Source organism: Podarcis raffonei, chromosome 5 (genome assembly GCF_027172205.1).
Source record: "Podarcis raffonei isolate rPodRaf1 chromosome 5, rPodRaf1.pri, whole genome shotgun sequence".
NCBI lineage: Eukaryota > Metazoa > Chordata > Lepidosauria > Squamata > Lacertidae > Podarcis > Podarcis raffonei.
The window spans coordinates 69,897,864-69,916,898 of NC_070606.1; the positions used below are offsets into that span (position 1 = coordinate 69,897,864).

At 40.1% G+C, this 19,035-nt stretch overlaps 1 protein-coding gene across 4 annotated transcripts in view; it reads left to right on the forward strand.

Moving 5' to 3' along the window:
• The window catches only part of PXYLP1 (2-phosphoxylose phosphatase 1), a 58,914-nt gene that overhangs the window by 23,825 nt on the left and 16,054 nt on the right, over window positions 1-19,035 (forward strand). Inside the window, exons 1-4 of one of the 4 annotated variants that reach the window (XM_053390001.1) lie at window positions 6,776-6,878; window positions 12,437-13,507; window positions 17,476-17,825; window positions 18,575-18,736. In XM_053390001.1, the coding sequence (XP_053245976.1) occupies window positions 17,729-17,825; window positions 18,575-18,736 (259 nt within the window). In that variant the 5' untranslated portion in view covers window positions 6,776-6,878; window positions 12,437-13,507; window positions 17,476-17,728. Of the gene's footprint in view, window positions 1-6,746; window positions 6,879-12,436; window positions 13,508-17,475; window positions 17,826-18,574; window positions 18,737-19,035 lie in introns of those variants that run through there. The other 3 variants (XM_053390002.1, XM_053390003.1, XM_053390004.1) reach the window with 3 other exon arrangements.

The window sequence follows — 19,035 nt, forward strand, 5'->3', positions numbered from 1 at the left end:
TTCTTGTAATCCATTACTTGAAACACTTTGCTTAGACGTATGTAAGGCTGGAAGGGGTTGATTCTTAATAAAAAATTCCAGTTGTCTAAAGCAGGGGCAGCAACTGGCAGCCCACAGTCTACATCTGGCTCCTGTGGCAATTTGTCAGTCCCTGGCAATGCTAGCAAAGTTGAATCAAAGCAGTTAAAAAATTGCCCATAGTTTCAGTCATGAGGATCATAAGAAAGTTTTCGAGATGTAAGAGAAATAGAATCCATAGTTAAATTTTGCATCTTGCTGGTGCATAAATGTGAAGAGTATTTTGGGATCCAGGCTACTAACTGGTGAATGGCTGCAGTGATACGGGGTTAGCCATTCTGGTTTAATCTTTTCAAATTTAATTTTCCCCTCCTTGGCCCCTTCTCTTAGTTCTGTGCTGGAGCAGTCCTTAAAATGTTTTGCCCAAGCTCAAATTAGCTATCTGTCACACTGACAAGGTGTTGAATTCAAAGGACTTACTACAGCTTGGTTCTTGTAACTGAGCAGAAGCCTTTGGAAGCAGTAGAAATTTACTGCACAGTCTAATAATGAGATTTACTCAGGGTGGGAAGCAACTCATTTGTGCAAAACGTTCTGGATCATTTATATAGGGAGACGAGGGCTACTTTTAGTTGCCATGACAGACTATGAAGTACAGTCCTGCGATTGTCAGAGATTTCATTTACAGAAGTCCATGACTGGGCTAGTGATATCTTGTTGTAACTTACAAAACAAAACCGTAAATAGAGCAAGAAGACCTGGTGGGCATCAATGTATTGTGGGCAGAGCACACGGGGGTGTGTGTGTGGGGGGGAGTATGCTCTCAGAATAACACAACAGAACTTAATGGTGAGCCTAGGGTATGCGGTCCTTCCTGCTATCTTTCCATACAATGTTATACACACAAATATCTGAATAAGGCTACAGATTGCACCCCTTGATGCATTTGGAATGCAAACGCTTGGCTCTTCTGAACAATATCTTAATATTTTGCGCTAGAAATTTTCTTCAGATGTTAGAAATATTTTCTACAGTAATTAGGGAAAATCATAAGAAAACTTGATCCTAATACTCTGTGTGCTTGTTAACTCCAGCTTTGTGTCACAGAGAAACCTAGACTTTCTGGGTTGCACATCAGAATGTTACTTCCACCCTTCAAAAATTGATACTGAGGCTTGTGGGAGCCTTCATAACAGATTTGGGGCTATGACAGCAGAGGAAGGGGAAGTCCCATTGCACAAATGGAGCTCTGTTCATGAAGCATTGGATGCAATGGACATTTTTTTAAAAAATAATAATAACTAAAGACATAAGATTATTGGAAGATTAGTCGAAACATTAAAGATGTGCAGTCGGTTGATTTTTCTTGAGTTCATTAATCAACACTCTTCAGTGACTAGTTCAAAGATGCAAAGTGAATCAAAGTCTCAATAGGATATTAGTTTCTTAATCAGGAATATTGATTTAGAAAAAGATCTGCTAAATCACTTAATTAGTTAATCAAAAATTTCAGAGTGCATGAATTCACTTTGCAGATTGAATGGGATGGAAAATCAGTGGTAGGTGGTAACTTTGTTAAAGGTTAAAGTTCTAGGTTAGCAGCATTCAGGAAAGGGATCAGCAGATAAGCAGAAGACATGAGAATAGTCAAAGGTAGAGTGAAGATAATGCAGATTAGCCACCCAGTAGAACTTGGAAAGACTAACAATATTATTCATTTTGAGTACAAAGAATAGGAACAATGTTTTCTTGTGGGTGTCAAGCGCAGTGTCTGCTCAGTGTCACTCTCTTTCCATTGCTGAGGCAGACACAGAAGTGTTCACCACAGCAGCGAACAGATCTTTGCAGGAAGGATTTGGAAATTCCTCCTTTTGTTCAGCCACCCAAGGGACTCTTCTTTCCCCCTATCTGCTCCTGCTAGAGCTACAGGACAGACAGAACTTTCAGGCAAAATGGGAAAGGCAAACTGCCAAGCAGAATTGAGCTGGGCTCATGGCACATACTCATACTTTCACTTGTATTGTTCTGTTTTATGTCTAAGCAAGGAGTTAAGGGTCAGTCACTCTATATTTATTTTTCATAGCTGTTCATAATAGGTGAACAGAAGCCTAGAGGCCATTAAGAAACAGTCAAATTGTGCTTCAGTCAAAAATTTGCGTGCTATGTACAGGAACTTACTGCTATTTACACCAGTGGAAAAAGGTAACTCGGTAAAAGAAGTGTGATAACATTCCCCCAAAGATATAGTGCATGTCTTTCCTGATTTTTATGTGAAACTTAAAAAAGTGGAGAATAAGATCCTAGGTCCCCCCCCCCCAAAAAAGCTATATTTTAAATTTAACTTCTGGAGTTGCTGATAGTTTATAAGGCTCAATAACTTTTGAAGAACTCACTCTGTCAAATAATGCTCTAACTAAATCACTGAGAGCCTCTGATGGGATACTTCTTGAGGTTCCTCATACCCCTGAGGTTTGGTTGGCAAAGGAGACTTTTCCCCCCAACGCTGCTGTAACCTTCTTGGGGGCATATCTATGTGAGAAGGAACAACTGCTGTCTCAGTAGATTGGTCTGTTGGAAAGCTGGAGGAAAGCTGTTCTTTTGCCTTTCCTGTAACTTTACTACATTGAGTTACAGTATTTTTCAATGTATAAGATGCCCCCTATTTTTGGGGACTCAGATTTAAGAAAACGGGGAGAGTTGGCCCGTGTATAAGACGCCCCCTCATTTTTGATGTTATTTTTAGGGGGGAGGAACCTAGTCATATACACGAAAAATATGGTATATTGTATATCTTGTTCAATGTTTGTATCATTTACTTTCTTCCTTACAGTGGTGAGTTTTTTCATTTACTGTTTCTCTCTCTCTCGCTTTCTCATATTGTGTCAGTTTGCATCGTTTTGATCTCTCACACCAGATAAGTACAGTAATTTCATGGAGGCAGACTTTGAAGAGTGCTATTGATTATTATGGAGACAAGCCATTTTAATCAATTCATTTAAGCTGTCACAGTGATTCAGTGTAATAATGTGTTTACTCCGGGCGAGACAGGAGGCTGCTGCTCTAAAGTAGCAGAACGATGGGCTGCTTCTGACTCCCCCATGGAAGTGACCAAATACTCTTTTGTATGGTGGTTGAAGCAAAAACTGCTAAACCTGCAGCTTGACCAAATTCTCTACACAAGTTTACGCTGCACAATCTAGAAGGGCACTATTATGGAGTCCCTTGATGCGATTAAGTCAAATCACATGGTCATACTGCATTGCTGAGAATAATTTTTTTGGTAACCTCTATATACAGTGGTCTATTATATGAGATCCAGGTTGTAAACTCAAGACTGCTTCATGTTTTTATTATATGTGTCCATTAATTTAAACAATCTGGTAGCTTACTGTAGAAAGAACACTGCTGTGAGATACCAATGACTCACAAGTGATGGTGATGTGGTTTCTTTTGCTAGGCGGTTTCTGGCTGACAACAGTATTCATAGAAAGAAAAGGGAGTGCCAGAAAGATTAGAACTCATAGCGATAGTGGTCATTGTCTCTCAGGGGCTTCACATGCAACATTTCTCCTCCTGCTCCATAAAGGGAACCTGAAGCATCTAGTGTACTTCTTAAAGAGCCCTGTGTGATGCTATCACTTTGTAGAACAGCTCAGGTTGGGTAGATAAGTCTCCTCAGGTTTATTGATGGAAAAATGCAGCCCATGCATAGTTCTGAGGCAATGGGTTGCTTTTATTTAAAAAAAAAGAAATAGGAAAAGAGAGTGTGTGGCCCAGTTATTATTATTGTTTCTTCAATTTCTATACCGCCTTTCATCCGAAGATCACAGGGCGGTGTACAGTATAAAAACACCAAAATATGTAACATAGTAACAAACAAAACAGTACACCCCAGTTTAAAAGGCCATAGATTGTTTCATTAGCCAAGGCCTGGGAGAAGGAATTTTTTTTTGTCTGGCACCTAAAAATATGTAACAGAGATGCTAGGCAAACCTCCCCGGGGAGAGCATTGCATAAGTGGGGAGCCTAGCTACAGCCTAGCTCCCCACTCTTCCCTTGTTGTCTAAATGTTTATCTGTAATTTCAGCTTTGTTGATATAGCCTCATGCCATACATCTTAATATTTTAGCTGTATTTCCTTTCTAGCAGTTAGATACTTCTATAAGGTAAAGGTAAAGGGACCCCTGACCATTAGGTCCAGTCGTGACCGACTCTGGGGTTGCACGCTCATCTCGCTTTATTGGCCAAGGGAGACGGCGTGCAGCTTCCGGGTTATGTGGCCAGAATGACTAAGCTGCTTCTGGCGAACCAGAGCAGCGCACTGAAATGCCATTTACCTTCCCACCAGAGCGGTACCTATTTATCTACTTGCACTTTGATGCGCTTTCGAACTGCTAGGTTGGCAGGAGGAGGGACCGAGCAACGGGAGCTCACCCCATCGCAGGGATTCGAACTGCCAACCTTCTGATCAGCAAGTCTTAGGCTCTGTGGCTTAACCCACAGCGCCACTTCTGGTGGCCTTCAAATATGATTAATAATAATAATAATAATTTATACCCTGCCCTCCCCGGCCAAAACCGGGCTCAGAGCAGCTAACATTAAATGTATACCACATTAACATAAAATCAGGCAATCAATTAAAATACATCCTAAAATCAGAAAAAAAAAATCCAATCAGATGGTAACCCGCAGATTAAGAGATGAGTATTATTATTTATTTTATTTGTGAATGTATTGCTGCATCTATGGTGGTCCTGTAACTTGATTGCATTAGGTTTATTTGTTTTCCTGTATTCTTGTATGAGGTCCCCCCCCCCCCGTAATACATTATGATAGACTTGAAAGTGACAGTTTTAATATCCTGGCTGTGTGTCATTTTGTTTGGCAATGTAAATAGTTTTTATTGCAGTATTATTCATGAGTTATATCATATTATTGTAGTACTTGTACCTGATCCCAAGGAAAGCCAATATCAAGTAGCACCTGAAAACAAATTGCATTGGCAGCTTCTGTTGGGCACAGTTGTTCATTGGGAATGATCCCAAATCAATCATGGATGGCATAATTACTTTTATTTATTAGATGTCACGATTTTCTTTTAAAACACCATTTTTGCCTTGCTCTGGTATTTGAAAGCCATTGGCAGTCCAGGCCTACATTGACAAGAGAGAGAGAAATTGACGAGGTGACCTGCCAAAACCAAACCCCTCTTGGGCTAATACCCAACTGGACAGATGCTGGGCTATCGTCATTCTCTTTTTCCTCCTTTCGTCGATCGTTTTTTCTTGAAGAGTTTTCCTTCTTCAAGGGAAGGGAAAGAAAATAGGATTGCCACCTCAGGAGCTAGTTCCACCCCCACCCCCCATTCCAGGGAAAGGGTTTTGAATCTACTGGATCCAGAGCCACACATTACATGTCCTCAGAACATCTCCTTTTTGCCCTCAGCAGTGGTGAGGGAGTATCAGTCACTGTCCTTACATTTTCTGTGATGGCTGGGATGGAAGTTCTCAAGGTGGACCACCTTCTCTGCCTGCAGACAGGGAGATCCAAAACATTTCCTATGATCCCCTCACAGGGATCATAGGATTTAGCCTTTAAACAGTTACTTACGCTACTTAAACCCACTTACTTCAATGGGTCTATTCTGAGTATAACGACTCTGAATAGTTGGATACTGTTATACTAACTGCTTTGTACAAAGCAAGATTTGGAATTATTTGTATGACTTTTGAAATGCTCAGAATATCAGTCCTCAATCGCAGGAATAGTTATGTATTAAAACCTTTATTTCCCAGTAAAGGGCCCCAGGCACTTTACAACAGGTGGAGCACAAGTTTGGGAATTTGCTTTCAGGGGAAAATAAACTTAGAATGAAAAAAAGGCTTAACGGAGGAGGCAACAGGATGACTTTTTTTGGTATGCTGGAAACCATTTATTGAATATTGCAAAGGGAACTCATTGCTTCCTCAAGCAAAGCAAAGCCACTTTATTATTTGAAGGTAGGGATGACAAAGGTGATACTCTCCAGCTCAGGGGTCAGCAACCTTTTTCAGCCGTGGGCCAGTCCACCTGCCTTCAGACTATATTTTGGAGGAGGAAAAAGAACGAATTCCTGTGCCCCACAAATAACACAGAGAGGCATTTTAAATAAAAGGACACATTCTACTAATGTAAAAACACATTGATTCCCAGACCACCCGCAGGCCAAATTGAGAAGGTGATTGGGCCACATCCGGCCCACGGGCCTTAGGTTGACTACCCCTGCTCCAGCTGTTCCTGGACGGCATCTCTCATAGGCCATGCCGGCTGAGGCCAATGGGAGATGGAGCCCAGCAACAACTGGAGGGGGCAGCACATTATTGGCTACCTCTGTTCTAAAGTATCAATTTAAAATGGAATTTGTAAAGATACAATTGCAATTTATTAGTTTAATTCAGTAATCAGTAATAAAGTGATAGTAATGAAGTGATTAATAAAAGTATTAGGTAGTAAAGGATAGCAAGGTAGGCTCTGGTGAATATTGTTTTGATTTTTCCATATAATAAATGTGTATATTTTCTGTCTGATCTTTTTGTTTTATGGAAATAGTTATTTCACTAGTACTTACTAAAAAGAATTTTAAAAAAGAAAGAAATCATGTCCTTTTTTTCTTAATCCTGGAGCTTCAGAGTTTCTCAAAAGGGTGAGGGTTATCTCTAATGCATTTTTTTTTGTATTTGTGTTGACAGGAAGTTTCTGACTATGGAGGTGAAATCATGAAGAAGTAGCAGAAAGAATAATAATGCTTTTCCGAAATCGTTTTTTGCTCTTGTTGGCCTTGGCAGCCTTGTTAGCCTTTCTGAGCCTTAGCCTACAATTCTGTAAGTATACCTTGGTTCACATTATGTGAGAAGTGTAAAGCCTCACAGCGTTCACCATGGCGTCTATTAAATTTGGCCTACTTTCTGTTTGCCCCCAACCTTTTTTTGTAAACCACGTAGTTGAATGTAGCTCAAAGGAAGTTGATGCCAAGCTGTATATGTGAATGGGAAATGAATGCCACCACTTTTTCAATTCTAGAAACATGAGTTCTACACAGATTCTAACCAAAGTCATGCCGATTGTGATGATTTCCTGGTTTGCATGTAACATCAAATCATTTTAACTTTATTTGCACACAGTGGTGCATACTTCTATAAAGTCCCTGATGTGATCCTTCCCTGCTCTTGTATACCAGAGAAGAAATAAGTCGGTGGCTGTCTTTATGTATTATGCAAACCAGTGCTTGTGGATTGTTTATCTCCAACAAACCATAAGCGATTGCCATGGTTTCTTGGAGAAACAAACCACAAACACTTATTTTCACAGAACACAAAGTTGCTCAGTTGGTTAGAGCATGGTGCTGATAACGTGAAGGTTGCAGGTTCAATCCCTGTATGGGACAGCTGCATATTCCTGCATATTCCTGCATTGCAAGATGATCCTGGAGGTCCCTTCCAACTCTATTATTCTGTTATTCTTTCTGGCATGGCAGGGGCACGGAAAGGGCTCATCAGGAACTTTTGAGATGCATGCACCAGTATGCTGCTCATTTGTGTTAAGCCACATTTAGTTTTTCAATGCATTTTAATGCTACATGTGAATTGGACTGATTGAAGGAAAAGCCCTCCCCACCACCCTGTCTATGTGCTTTCAGATAATTGCTTGATGATTTAAAAAATATTAAGAACTATGTTTTCTTTAAATAGAAATGCATTAATTGCGACTCTTTCTACAATTTGAGAAATTAAGTAAAGCATAAAATGTCAGGGTGATTCTCAAACACAAAAGCTTGGTTACAGACTGGGGAAAAAAGAGAATATATATATATACTTATTTATATTGGAAGCTAGATGTGGAATTTGCAGTAATATGATCAACGCAAACTCTCTTTCCAGGGTTGTCATGCTGTAAATACTTATATACTTTCAAACAGTTAGTTGCTTCTGTGCTGGTCTTGGCTGACTAGATACCTGCTTATGTGATTGTGAAAAAACTTATCTCAAGATGATTTTCCATTTATTAATTCAAACTGTGGTGACTGTTGCTAGTTTTTGAGGTCTCTGCTTTTTTAGACTTCTTTAAATAACCGTAGAAGGAAAGGATTATAACCTCTCTTCTTTGTAATATGTGGACCAGCCCTCATGTATTGAGACAGTGTGCCTTTTTGTGATGGACTCTTACTGATTCTGATTTGGCATGTTTTGCTAAACAAATAGATGTTCCTATTGATTGGCTGTGATACATTTATATACAGTGGTACCTCGGGTTACATACACTTCAGGTTACATACACTTCAGGTTACACACTCTGCTAACCCAGAAATAGTGCTTCAGGTTAAGAACTTTGCTTCAGGATAAGATCAGGAATCGTGCTCCGGCGGCGCAGCAGCAGCAGGAGGCCCCATTAGCTAAAGTGGTGCTTCAGATTAAGAACAGTTTCAGGTTAAGAATGGACCTCCGCAACGAATTGAGTACTGTAACCTGAAGCGTATGTAACCCGAGGTACCACTGTATAGCGGAGATCTGCACTGGTTGCTGATTTGCTACCAAGCTAAATTCAAGGAATTATTATTATTACTATTATTTACAGTGGTTCCTTGGTTCTTGAACTTAATCCGTTCCAGGAGTCCGTTCAACTCCCGAAACTGTCCGAAAACCAAGACGCGGCTTCCGATTGGCTGCAGGAGCTTCCTGTACTCAAGCAGAAGCCACGCCAGATGTTTGGCTTCCGAAAAACACTTCCGGGTTTGCGGCATTCGGGAGCTGATTTGTTCGGCAACTAAGCCGTTTGGGAACCAAGATACCACTGTAAAGCCCGTAACAACTTGGGACCAGTTTACCTACAAGATCACCTTAACCCCCCCTACTCCCTATGCTTTTTGACTGATTTGATGTTTGCATTGGCAGAATGTCTGTTGCTTTATGTTTAGCATGCGCCTTGATACTGCATGTTGAGTGCCTTCAGCATCACATCTCTGCTGATGGCTTGTTCTGAATTAATTATTCTCTTGTCTATTTGTATTCATATTCCATATTTTTCTTGGGAGTAGAGTTGCTGAAGATCTTGCTTCCTTTAAACTCCATTTTTGGGATCTCTTGGCAGAACTGTTCGCTGGCTCAGTGTACATTATTGGTATGATAAGCTTGTGTTTGTTTGGTCCTATACAAGTTCCATAGTATGAGAAAACAAGGAGTCTGTAGCAGATTATTAGGATGAGGTTCAGGGGACTTGACACAGGTAACTCAAATGATGTGTTGTTTTCTTGCTTCTTAGCAAGTGCTACAAATTACTATTCCACCCTAACAATTTGTGACCATGTTTGGGTTCTTGCAAAGATTTCCAGTAAGTAGACATGGGGAAGCAATTCAAAATGAATCATTCACAGACCGTACTCAAAGATGACCTCTGAGCTGCTGCTGTCTATGAATTCAGCTTATGAGATAGTCTGCAAGCAAATTGTATTGATTAACATTTTAGCTCAATATTTTCAGCTGAATGCATCTTGGTTGACCATTTATAATTGAAACGTATGTGCTCAGGAGTCATACTTACGATGCACATATTATGTCAGAACTGCTGTAAGGGAATGTGGAGGGGGTGGGGATGGGGTTTATTTATTTATTTAAAACATATTTCTTTTTGGCAGTATGTATCAACAGACAATATGGGACGTGGGTGGCACTGTGGGTTAAACCACAGAGCCTAGGACTTGCCGATCAGAAGGTCGGCGGTTCAAATCCCCGTGACGGGGTGAGCTCCCGTTACTCGGTCCCTGCTCCTGCCAACCTAGCAGTTCGAAAGCACGTCAAAGTGCAAGTAGATAAATAGGTACCGCACGGCATTTCCGTGTGCTGCTCTGGTTCGCCAGAAGCGGCTTAGTCATGCTGGCCACATGACCCGGAAGCTGTCTGCGGACAAACGCTGGCTCTCCCAGCCTATAGAGCGAGATGAGCGCGCAACCCCAGAGTCGGTCACGACTGGACCTAATGGTCAGGGGTCCCTTTACCTTTATCAACAGACAATATATAAGGGTTTTGTTGATGGTTCTTAACCTGAAACTGTTCTTAACCTGAAGCACCACATTAGCTAATGGGGCCTCCTGCTGCCACCGTGCCACCGGAGCACGATTTCTGTTCTCATCCTGAAGCAAAGTTCTTAACCTGAAGCACTATTTCTGGGTTAGTTGAGTCTGTAACCTGAAGCGTATGTAACCTGAAGTACCACTGTATAAACCGAACTTTAACTTTTCACAATCGGAATTTGGGAAAAAATGTGGCTTATATTCAGGCCAATACGGTATATAAAAACATAGTAAAACATTCTGCTCTGCGTTATCAAATGTTTTGCTGCAGACCAGAATTAGCAAGATGTCATCTTATGAAGCCAGTTGTAAATGGTGACATGTGTGCATTAAAAATATAGAAAAATAGAAAATGGGTGTATTTAAAAGCTTTCATTAGCTAGAATGAATAGTTGATTTACTGTATGTATGTGGGAGATGCAAACAGCAGTTGAATTATTGTTTAGTTAAATGGCTTCAGGCTAATAATGTGGAAAGTAGCTTACAAGCCAATGGAATCTCCCTTAGTTTACAATATATTCTTTTGAAGACTCTGAGCTCCCAGGACAGATCCATTATCGTGTTGAAATAGTAGAAAGACAAGGATTTTGGTAGTCTAAATCGCTGCAAGTTTTTTATTATTATTTGGCAACAGTTTTTAATTGACTGTATTTCACCTGCTTTGAGAATAGGAAAGCTGTAACACCTCATTATGTCACTTAGCTGCTGTCTCCTAGAGAAAACAAGTCAACCCAATAAGTTCTGTCACAGTGTGATGTAGAGCTCATGTGCATTAGATCCTAGACCAAAGAAAGATGTAGTAGTGAATAGAACATCCTACTAAGTGGATAATGTGTGCACTGACCTATTTTGCATGAACACTACAAATCTGTACACATTTGAGTCTTGGTGGGAGTGGGTGATGATATATTTGTGCAGTACGTATTAAGTATGTAAGCATTTGCTATATAGGCAATGGGGAGGTTAGGTGAAAAAGAGATGTGGTTTTGAAGCATATAATGGGATCCCATTCAAGACTGATATGAGGTGATAACTGGTAATTCCTTTGCAGTAACTACTCTTAAGTGCATTGCATGATTATATGCTGTTTGAAATAGGCTTGCTTAAAGCAAAGTCAATTTCCTTTCATAACTTACGTTAATACTGTGCCAGCCTAGCTAACTGTTGCTGGGTGGTGAAATCCCAATAAATAGAACTATCATATAAAGTTCACTGATTGGTTGCTATTACTGTATTTGTTAGATTTGGGCTGTCCAAAGTTTGTCAATAATTCACATTTCCACAGGTAGCATTTAATGCATGGATGAGCCTCCTTAAGTCTAATTTGGAATTCAGGTTTTGCTAGTTTAGTGATAATCTTCACATTTGTTTCTGCTGTACTTTTGGCAAATGCAGGGCATGTTCCTAGCAAGACTGTAAATTCTGCAAAAATGTAAAAATAAAAAAGCAGAATTACTTTTAAGTTACATTGTTTTACTTTATCTATTGGCTTCACATGTCAGTTGCTTTTCAGACTTCTACCAAGGTGTTATAATTATTGAGCTACAGTTATATTTTATGCATGATACTTAGGTGAGATTGCCGATACTTTGCATTAATTTCAAGGAGGAGAAGTGAGTAGGTGTATGACTACTGTCTGAATTACTTTCTGTAAGAGAATGCGAAGAAAAAAATCTGGACGAACTTTTCACATATTTAATTTTCCTCCTGTCATGTGGAATAATCTCTGCAGAAACTAATGAGAGCATGCTTTTAAACTTAATGCTAGTTTAGTGATGCTTGCACAGCAGTCTGGATGTCTACTGTACATACAGTCTGCACAGATGTGCGTCTCTCTGATGGGTACCATCCTCAAGTATATAGGGGCCTCCCCAATGATTGAGTGAATGGGAATATGGGAAATGGGAATATGGCTAGTTTTAGCCTGGGTATCACCACATTTCCTTGTCAGAATCAGCGGCACATTTTAAATTCTTGAGAATTCTTACTTGGTAAGCAGGCTTGAAAGGGAAGGAGAGCTGTTTCAGGGAGCAATCCCACTGAACAGCAACTCTGTTGAAGACAGCACAAAATGGGTTATCTAAACACTCAATGGGTTTTCTTTATAGACTCAAAGAGAATGACTTACAGTAGAAAAACAGAAGGTAATCTTATGGAGCAGTTTCACAAAAAAGCAAATCTACTTCCTAAACTTTAAATATGCTGTTACTTAAATATTTCTACTTCCCTAATGGCCGTTGAAAGAGCAAAACAGATGTAGAGTACAGAACTTATACCAGATCAGTTGTCTCATTACTGAATGCTTCTTCTCCTGAGATCTAATGGCCTGAGAGCCAGCCACCAAGGAATTAATGGCCAGTGATGGTTGTGCTATGTTTGCCTTCCACTCCTGGAATCTGTTAAGAAGGAAGGAACTTCCCTCTTAGACAGACTAGGCAGCTCCTATGACCAGTCTCCCAAGTTGGTAAATTCACTTCATCACAGTGTCCATTTGTATTGTCTCATTACCTTGAATTCAATGTGTGATAAAAGACCACACAACTAAAAGGTAAATCTGTTCAGGAAGTTGTAAAATCCATGCATCCTTGCATTCCAGGTGGCATTGTAGGTTCCCAAACATAGTTGGAAGCCTCCGTTGGGAACAGTGGAAATTTAAAGATGGGGTCTCAGCTGGTATGTGTGGAAAAGAAAGCAATGGGAAATGTTGGGAAAGATTGGCAAAGATATGACATATGTCTGGTCTTTCTGAGATTTTAAATAACTCATGGGTAGAGTTTGTTATTTAACCAATGCATTTTCTTCTGTACTTGTGTTTGAATTTCCATTGCTGGGTAAGCAAAAGTGATCTGCTGCAATTTCAGTGTAACCATACTTTGAAATTCGCCTTAGCTGGACTAATACTGGGGATAACCAACAAGTGAGGCTGTTGAATTGTTTTGCATTACTGCCATTTGTGTTGGAGCTTTCCAGGCACCCCAGTTCCCAGTAAATTGATCTTGTTTGGACTTGTATGGCATGGCAGTACGACCATTCACCCCTAAGGATTATTTTTCTGCATTTTCTTTTCTTTCTAAAAATGTAACTAAAAATCTGTTTTCTGTTACTGTATTTTAGATACACAGGAAATAATTTCAGAAGTCATAATTTATGGATGTTTACTGCGGTGTGTTTGTCTGTCTTGTGTTCTCCAAATGTGTAATGAGGTTCTTAGCAAAGTATTGCACGTTGAAAAGCAATCATACTGTTCTGTCTTATCACTGTGTAATCTGCCTCATTGGTACATGTGGATATTGCTAATGTCTTTCAGAAGGAGGATTAAAATGATGGAATCTTGCTATGGCTGGTGATAAATTTTATCTTTAGACCCCTGGGCAAATGTTTATAGAGGTAATTAAAAGAAAATGGTTGGAAAGTGGCTCAGTACTTCCTGTGTTGTGCCTTGAGCATAAGACATGTTTGCGGGATGAAGATTGCTGCTTATATCCATGAACACATATTAGCATGTGAGATAAGAATATGATTTCTATTTCAGTTTCAGGGTGGATGAGATGCATTGTAAAATGCTGATGTATGTTCAGTTATAACGGGCTAAAAATTATCAATATTGTCTGGTTTCTCTTTTCTTAACCTGTAGGAGGCATGTGAAAATGCATAGGGTATGTTAAGATGTAAGTAACAGTTACCATGTTTTTTTTTAACCAAAAATATTAGTTGCGGGAGGTAGTTTTTATTGGGACCACAGTACACAAGGAAGGTTCATTCCAATCTATGATTGAAATGAAAACCAGGAACATTTCCCTGCTGTGCACCTTAGGGGGGGTGGGGACTCCCGTTGACACCAATGAATTGTGGTGCAGGAGCTGTTTCTATGAGGCTGGCTATTCCACAAGGAACTCTGTAGTGCAGCCAAGTCCATCAAGCTTGAAGTCAGAGCCTCAGGTAGTGACTGCAAGCCTCTGTTGCCAGGGAACAATAGGGAGAACATTTTAATAGTTCCTCCTTTTTTATACTGCTTAATATATTCAAAATATCTCTAAGTGGTGTACAGAAAACTGAAGAAGCAACAAACAACTTAAAGCATTACACAAATACACAGTTACATATAAAGATGTTACACTAAGACAAAGTTACAAATATATATAAATCAATATAGGCTCATTTTCCTTCTGACACACGCTCCTTCTCAGCCTCCGGGTTCTCTCTCAGAATCCAGCAAAAACAGTGGGAAGAGTTCCTAGAAACAGCAGGCATCTCCCTGGTTTCTCACTCTACGCTTGCTTTTTATGGGCAGGCCCAAGGTGAATGGTACTTCCTCAGGCTGTCCAAAGCTGTGTCCCATTCAGCTGCACTTTTTACACTTGGTTTCAGGTGCAGCAAGTTTCCTGAGTTTTCCAGGGATTTCAAAGGATGGGAAGAGGGCCCCCCCATCAACTCAAAGCTTTTTCTTCCCCTTTTGTCTTCCTCGCCTACTCCAGTTGCCTGACCCACACCTGGCGTCATATATGACACCAGGTGTGGGTCAGGTGGGTGTGGTTTTGGACGAACTGCCTCACAGTGCCAATTGGGACCTGTGCCAGGACAAATTCAGCTCACAGACAGGAGATAACGCCCCCATGTTTTAAAGGGATCTCTGCAAGCAATGCTCAGGCCTTGCCTGAGGTCTTGGAGAGCTTCTGCCAGCCAAAATAAATCATGCAGAATTTGAATGATTTCAACTAAAACACACACAACTTTTTTGAAAATTGCCCTTTACTGAGGATACAGTTGTACCTTGGTTCTCGAACTTAATCCGTTCCGGGAGTCTGTTCGACTCCCAAAACCGTTTGAAAACCAAGGCGCGGCTTCCAATTGGCTGCAGGAGCTGCCTGCACTCAAGCAGAAGCTGTGTCGGACGTTCGGCTTCCAAAAAATGTTCAAAAACTGAAACACTCATTTCCAGGTTTGTGGCGTCCGGGAGCCAATTTGTTCAACAACAAAGCCATTTGGGAACCAAGGTACCACTGTACTTTAGTATTAGCATTGTGTTAATATTAGTTTGTCAGCAACATAAGTATGTGTCACTTAATGCTTGGTTTGCAAGTTTGCTCTCAAACTTAGGAAGCTGTTGATGGTTTCCTTTTTAATATAATTTTATTTCCATGCTTGTCAAAGGTAATGGAATTTGTTGATTTAGCTACTACACAAAAGTCTCTTGTTATAGTGTCACAATATTGTGATATTTGTAACTGTCTTACTGTAAACTGAGAGGCCTCTAAAGCTGCTGGAACACATTTGCTGCCTGATTGACTTGGCAAAAAAAGACTTTGCTCAGTCTGCTGTCAAGTGTGCAAGGTATTTCTTTAGCAATTTGTTTACTTTGAAGTCCCCTGTATTTCAAAATGTAAACACAGTAAACAGTTTCATTCTCTGTTTGTCTTTCTGTTTAAATAAAGTGTGTACTTGAACAATGTTACTTTATTTCTGGTTTCATCTGCTTCTGTAAATCCTTTTATCTCCCTGTTCTGCAAGGAGAGTTGAAAGATCTATCTAGTAATCTTTTTTTTCTTTTTGGAGGGTGTCTTCTATTTGTGTGAATTATGCAAGGTTATATTAAGCAGAAAATATATACTAAAGACCATTTATTTTGAACATACGACACATTTTGAATTGAAAGTTTGGCATTTCAAAGAAGTTTTGTTTGCGATTTCTCCCTGTTTTCTCTTACTTTGATAGGAAATGGACCTGCTAGACAATGCAGCACAATAAAAACAGGGCCACTCTAGGAATGAAGGATTGAATGGAATTGGGGAAGTGGAGATGGGAAAGACATGTTAGGGGATAGGAGGAGGATAGCTCACGAGATCTTACATGTCTGTTAACATTCACATCCTTTCTTCATATAGCGTAGTGGTGAAAAAACTTTCCCCCTGGAGAGTTGCATTCAAAGTGGGAATGGCCTCAGCCCCTGATCACACTGGGGCCTTATCAGGGCCCTAGTTTAGGGTGGGGGCTAGAGGGGGTTTAACTCTTTGCTCCCTGCTGTGGTTCTGATCTGGACCGAGGCTCCTGCACGTTCAATTTGTATTGCCAAAGGATTCATTAAACTGAATAGGTTCTTCTTTTGACAATGCTGGCAATAAGCCTTGGATCTCTATTGTAATGGAGTAGTAAAGGTAAAGGGACCCCTGACCATTAGGTCCAGTCACGGACAACTCTGGGGTTGCGGCGCTCATCTTGCTTTATTGGCCGAGGGAGCCGGCGTACAGCTTCCGGGTCATGTGGCCAGCATGACTAAGCCACTTCTGGCGAACCAGAGCAGCGCATGGAAATGCTGTTTACCTTCCCGCCAGAGTGGTACCTATTTATCTACTTGCACTTTGACGTGCTTTCGAACTGCTAGGTGGGCAGGAGCAGGGACCGAGCAACGGGATTCGAACCACCGACCTTCTGATCAGCAAGTCCTAGGCTCTGTGGTACTATTGCATTAATCCTTTGCCCTCCACAGTGGCCCCAATCTGGAGTGTATCCAGTGGCCAACTTGTTTGTTTGGCAATATGAAGACTGAATTCTTTCAAAAAGTTAGCAACTAGGAAACATTCACCAATGGTCTGTATGCACTGGCATGCTAACAGGCTGTAATCCTGGCCCCACTTACCTAGAAGTAAGCCCCAATGAATTTGCTTCCAAGTAGACAAATAGATGGAATTGTGGTGTAAGAAAGCTCATACTCCTTCAGAGCTCACCACAACCCATGACTAGAATTATGCTACAATCCTAATTATGCTACTCAGAAGTAAGTCCTGTTGCATTAAGTGGGGCTTACTCCCCATTCTTGAAGCTACCAGCATGAGTTTGATCAAACTGCGGGAGGCAGTGGAGGACAGAAGTGCCTGGCGTGCTCTGGTCCATGGGGTCACGAAGAGTCGGACACGACTAAACGACTAAACAACAACAACAACAACTCCCCATTAAGTAGGTGGAGTGCAGTAGACTTGAAGTTCTACTATTCCTTCATTTTTCTCAAGCAATTGACATAAAAGATGTTAAGTAGTCCCAAATATACAACTTTATAATTTAGTCTGGCATGATAGTAGTCCTTAAATTGGCATAGCAGATGGTAAGATTTTCTGCAGTGCATTCTCAGGTTTGCTTTGTGTCTGAATTGGCATTTACCCATTCAGCTGTCTAATCCATATGCACCTTATCTGTCTCCTCCAGGCTGGGTTTTTTGGGGAAGGGGGCATAATATCTGCCACTGGGTTTTCTTAATTAACCATCCCCTCTCTTTACGTAGCATATATCCACCCTTTAATGTGCTTCTGTGCTAATTAGTCTCTTACTTGTGCTTTACTTTTTTCTGTATTGGTATATTTTAGTGAAAACTACTTTGCAAGATTTGGAAACCACAAGCCCCTTCTTTAGGGGAGAGGGATAATGAACTTTGAATAGTTCTTATTATGCATATTTTCTCTTCCATGCTGATGAAAAATTGCCACGTAACTTGAAAAAGTATCTGCTGTGTGACCTACTTCCTACGTCAGCAAAAAAGTTTTAAACAGTTTGGTTGCATGGAACTGAAAGAACAGTCTGTATTTAAGGCTACCACTAAGAAAAAAATTCCAGACTGAAATGGCTACTTTCTCTGCATACTCTTTTTGGACCGTTTGTGGTTGCAAAGAAAAAAGAAAATGGGAAACAGATTTCCTTTCTTTTATTCTAATTTTAGGTAAATGGTTTAAAATTGATGATTTTGCTGCAGCTGCTTTCTTCCTTCTATGCCTTTTTGTAATGCTTACATTGCTTCCTATTCTGATTACTATGCTTCAGACAAAAAGTAAATATATCTTAATGTTTTGCAGTCCACTGAAAATATATTTAAGACATAGTCAGTGATACTGAAATGCAAGTTTGTAATATTGATTTGGCTTATTGCATGGGTCTTTCTTTCTTCAGAAGTAGCTTTTATCATGGCCACTGTAATGCATATATTCTTCCTATTAAAATAGGAACATTTATTATTACAAGTATTTGTATTTTTGTGTAACTGTAGAACATATTATGAATTTGTAGCCCCTTTTAAAGGTGCTATTGTAGGACTGTGGAGTAGGGTTGGAGAGGATAGCAGATGGGCAGAGATTCCAGGTATATTTTGAAATATATGGTAAATTGCACTTGCACCACAGAAATCAGCTAGGTTAATCTAGCGGTGTGGAAAATATTTCAGTGGCATCAGTAGTGATGATTCCACATTTCTTTTCTTTTTTTTCCTGTTTCCAATCCCCCACCCCTTGTTGTGTGTCACACTTATGGTATGCCTAATGTAATAGGGATATCCTGGAAAACATTTGTATTTATATTTTGAGTCAAATGATAGAGCTTTAACATAATGCAACAATAGCAAAATGATGCGAATGTTGCTTTAACATAATGCAACAATAGCAAAATGATGTGAATGTTGCTTATTTGTATTTTTAGTACACTTGATCCCTGTTAACCCTGTTAAAGAAGATGATCTTGGCTCCAAGAATCGAAAGAGAATAATGCCTGATCCTTTGACGGAGACACCTGCTATAGATCCAATTTTCGAAGCCCAGTTTTATTGTAACATTCCCAACATACCTGAACGCAGTATGGAAGGTAAACCTGTTACAGCATTGGTGTCTGCTGCTTTATTTCTGTGTAATTACTGGTGTTTTAATTTCAAATGCACGCTTTCTTGATACAGAGTGCTCTTGAAAAATTTCCAGGTAGAAGCAAGCTGCTATAGTAAATAAAGTAAAAAACAAAGCTTTGAAAACTTCACCACCTACTAGGCTCAGTTGCAGTCAGTCCTACTGGATCAGACCAAAGGTTCTTCTAATACGCCAATGTGTTTCCTTTTTTAAAAAATAACATTTTATTGATTTTCCAAAAAAAAACAATAAAAAAACAATGCA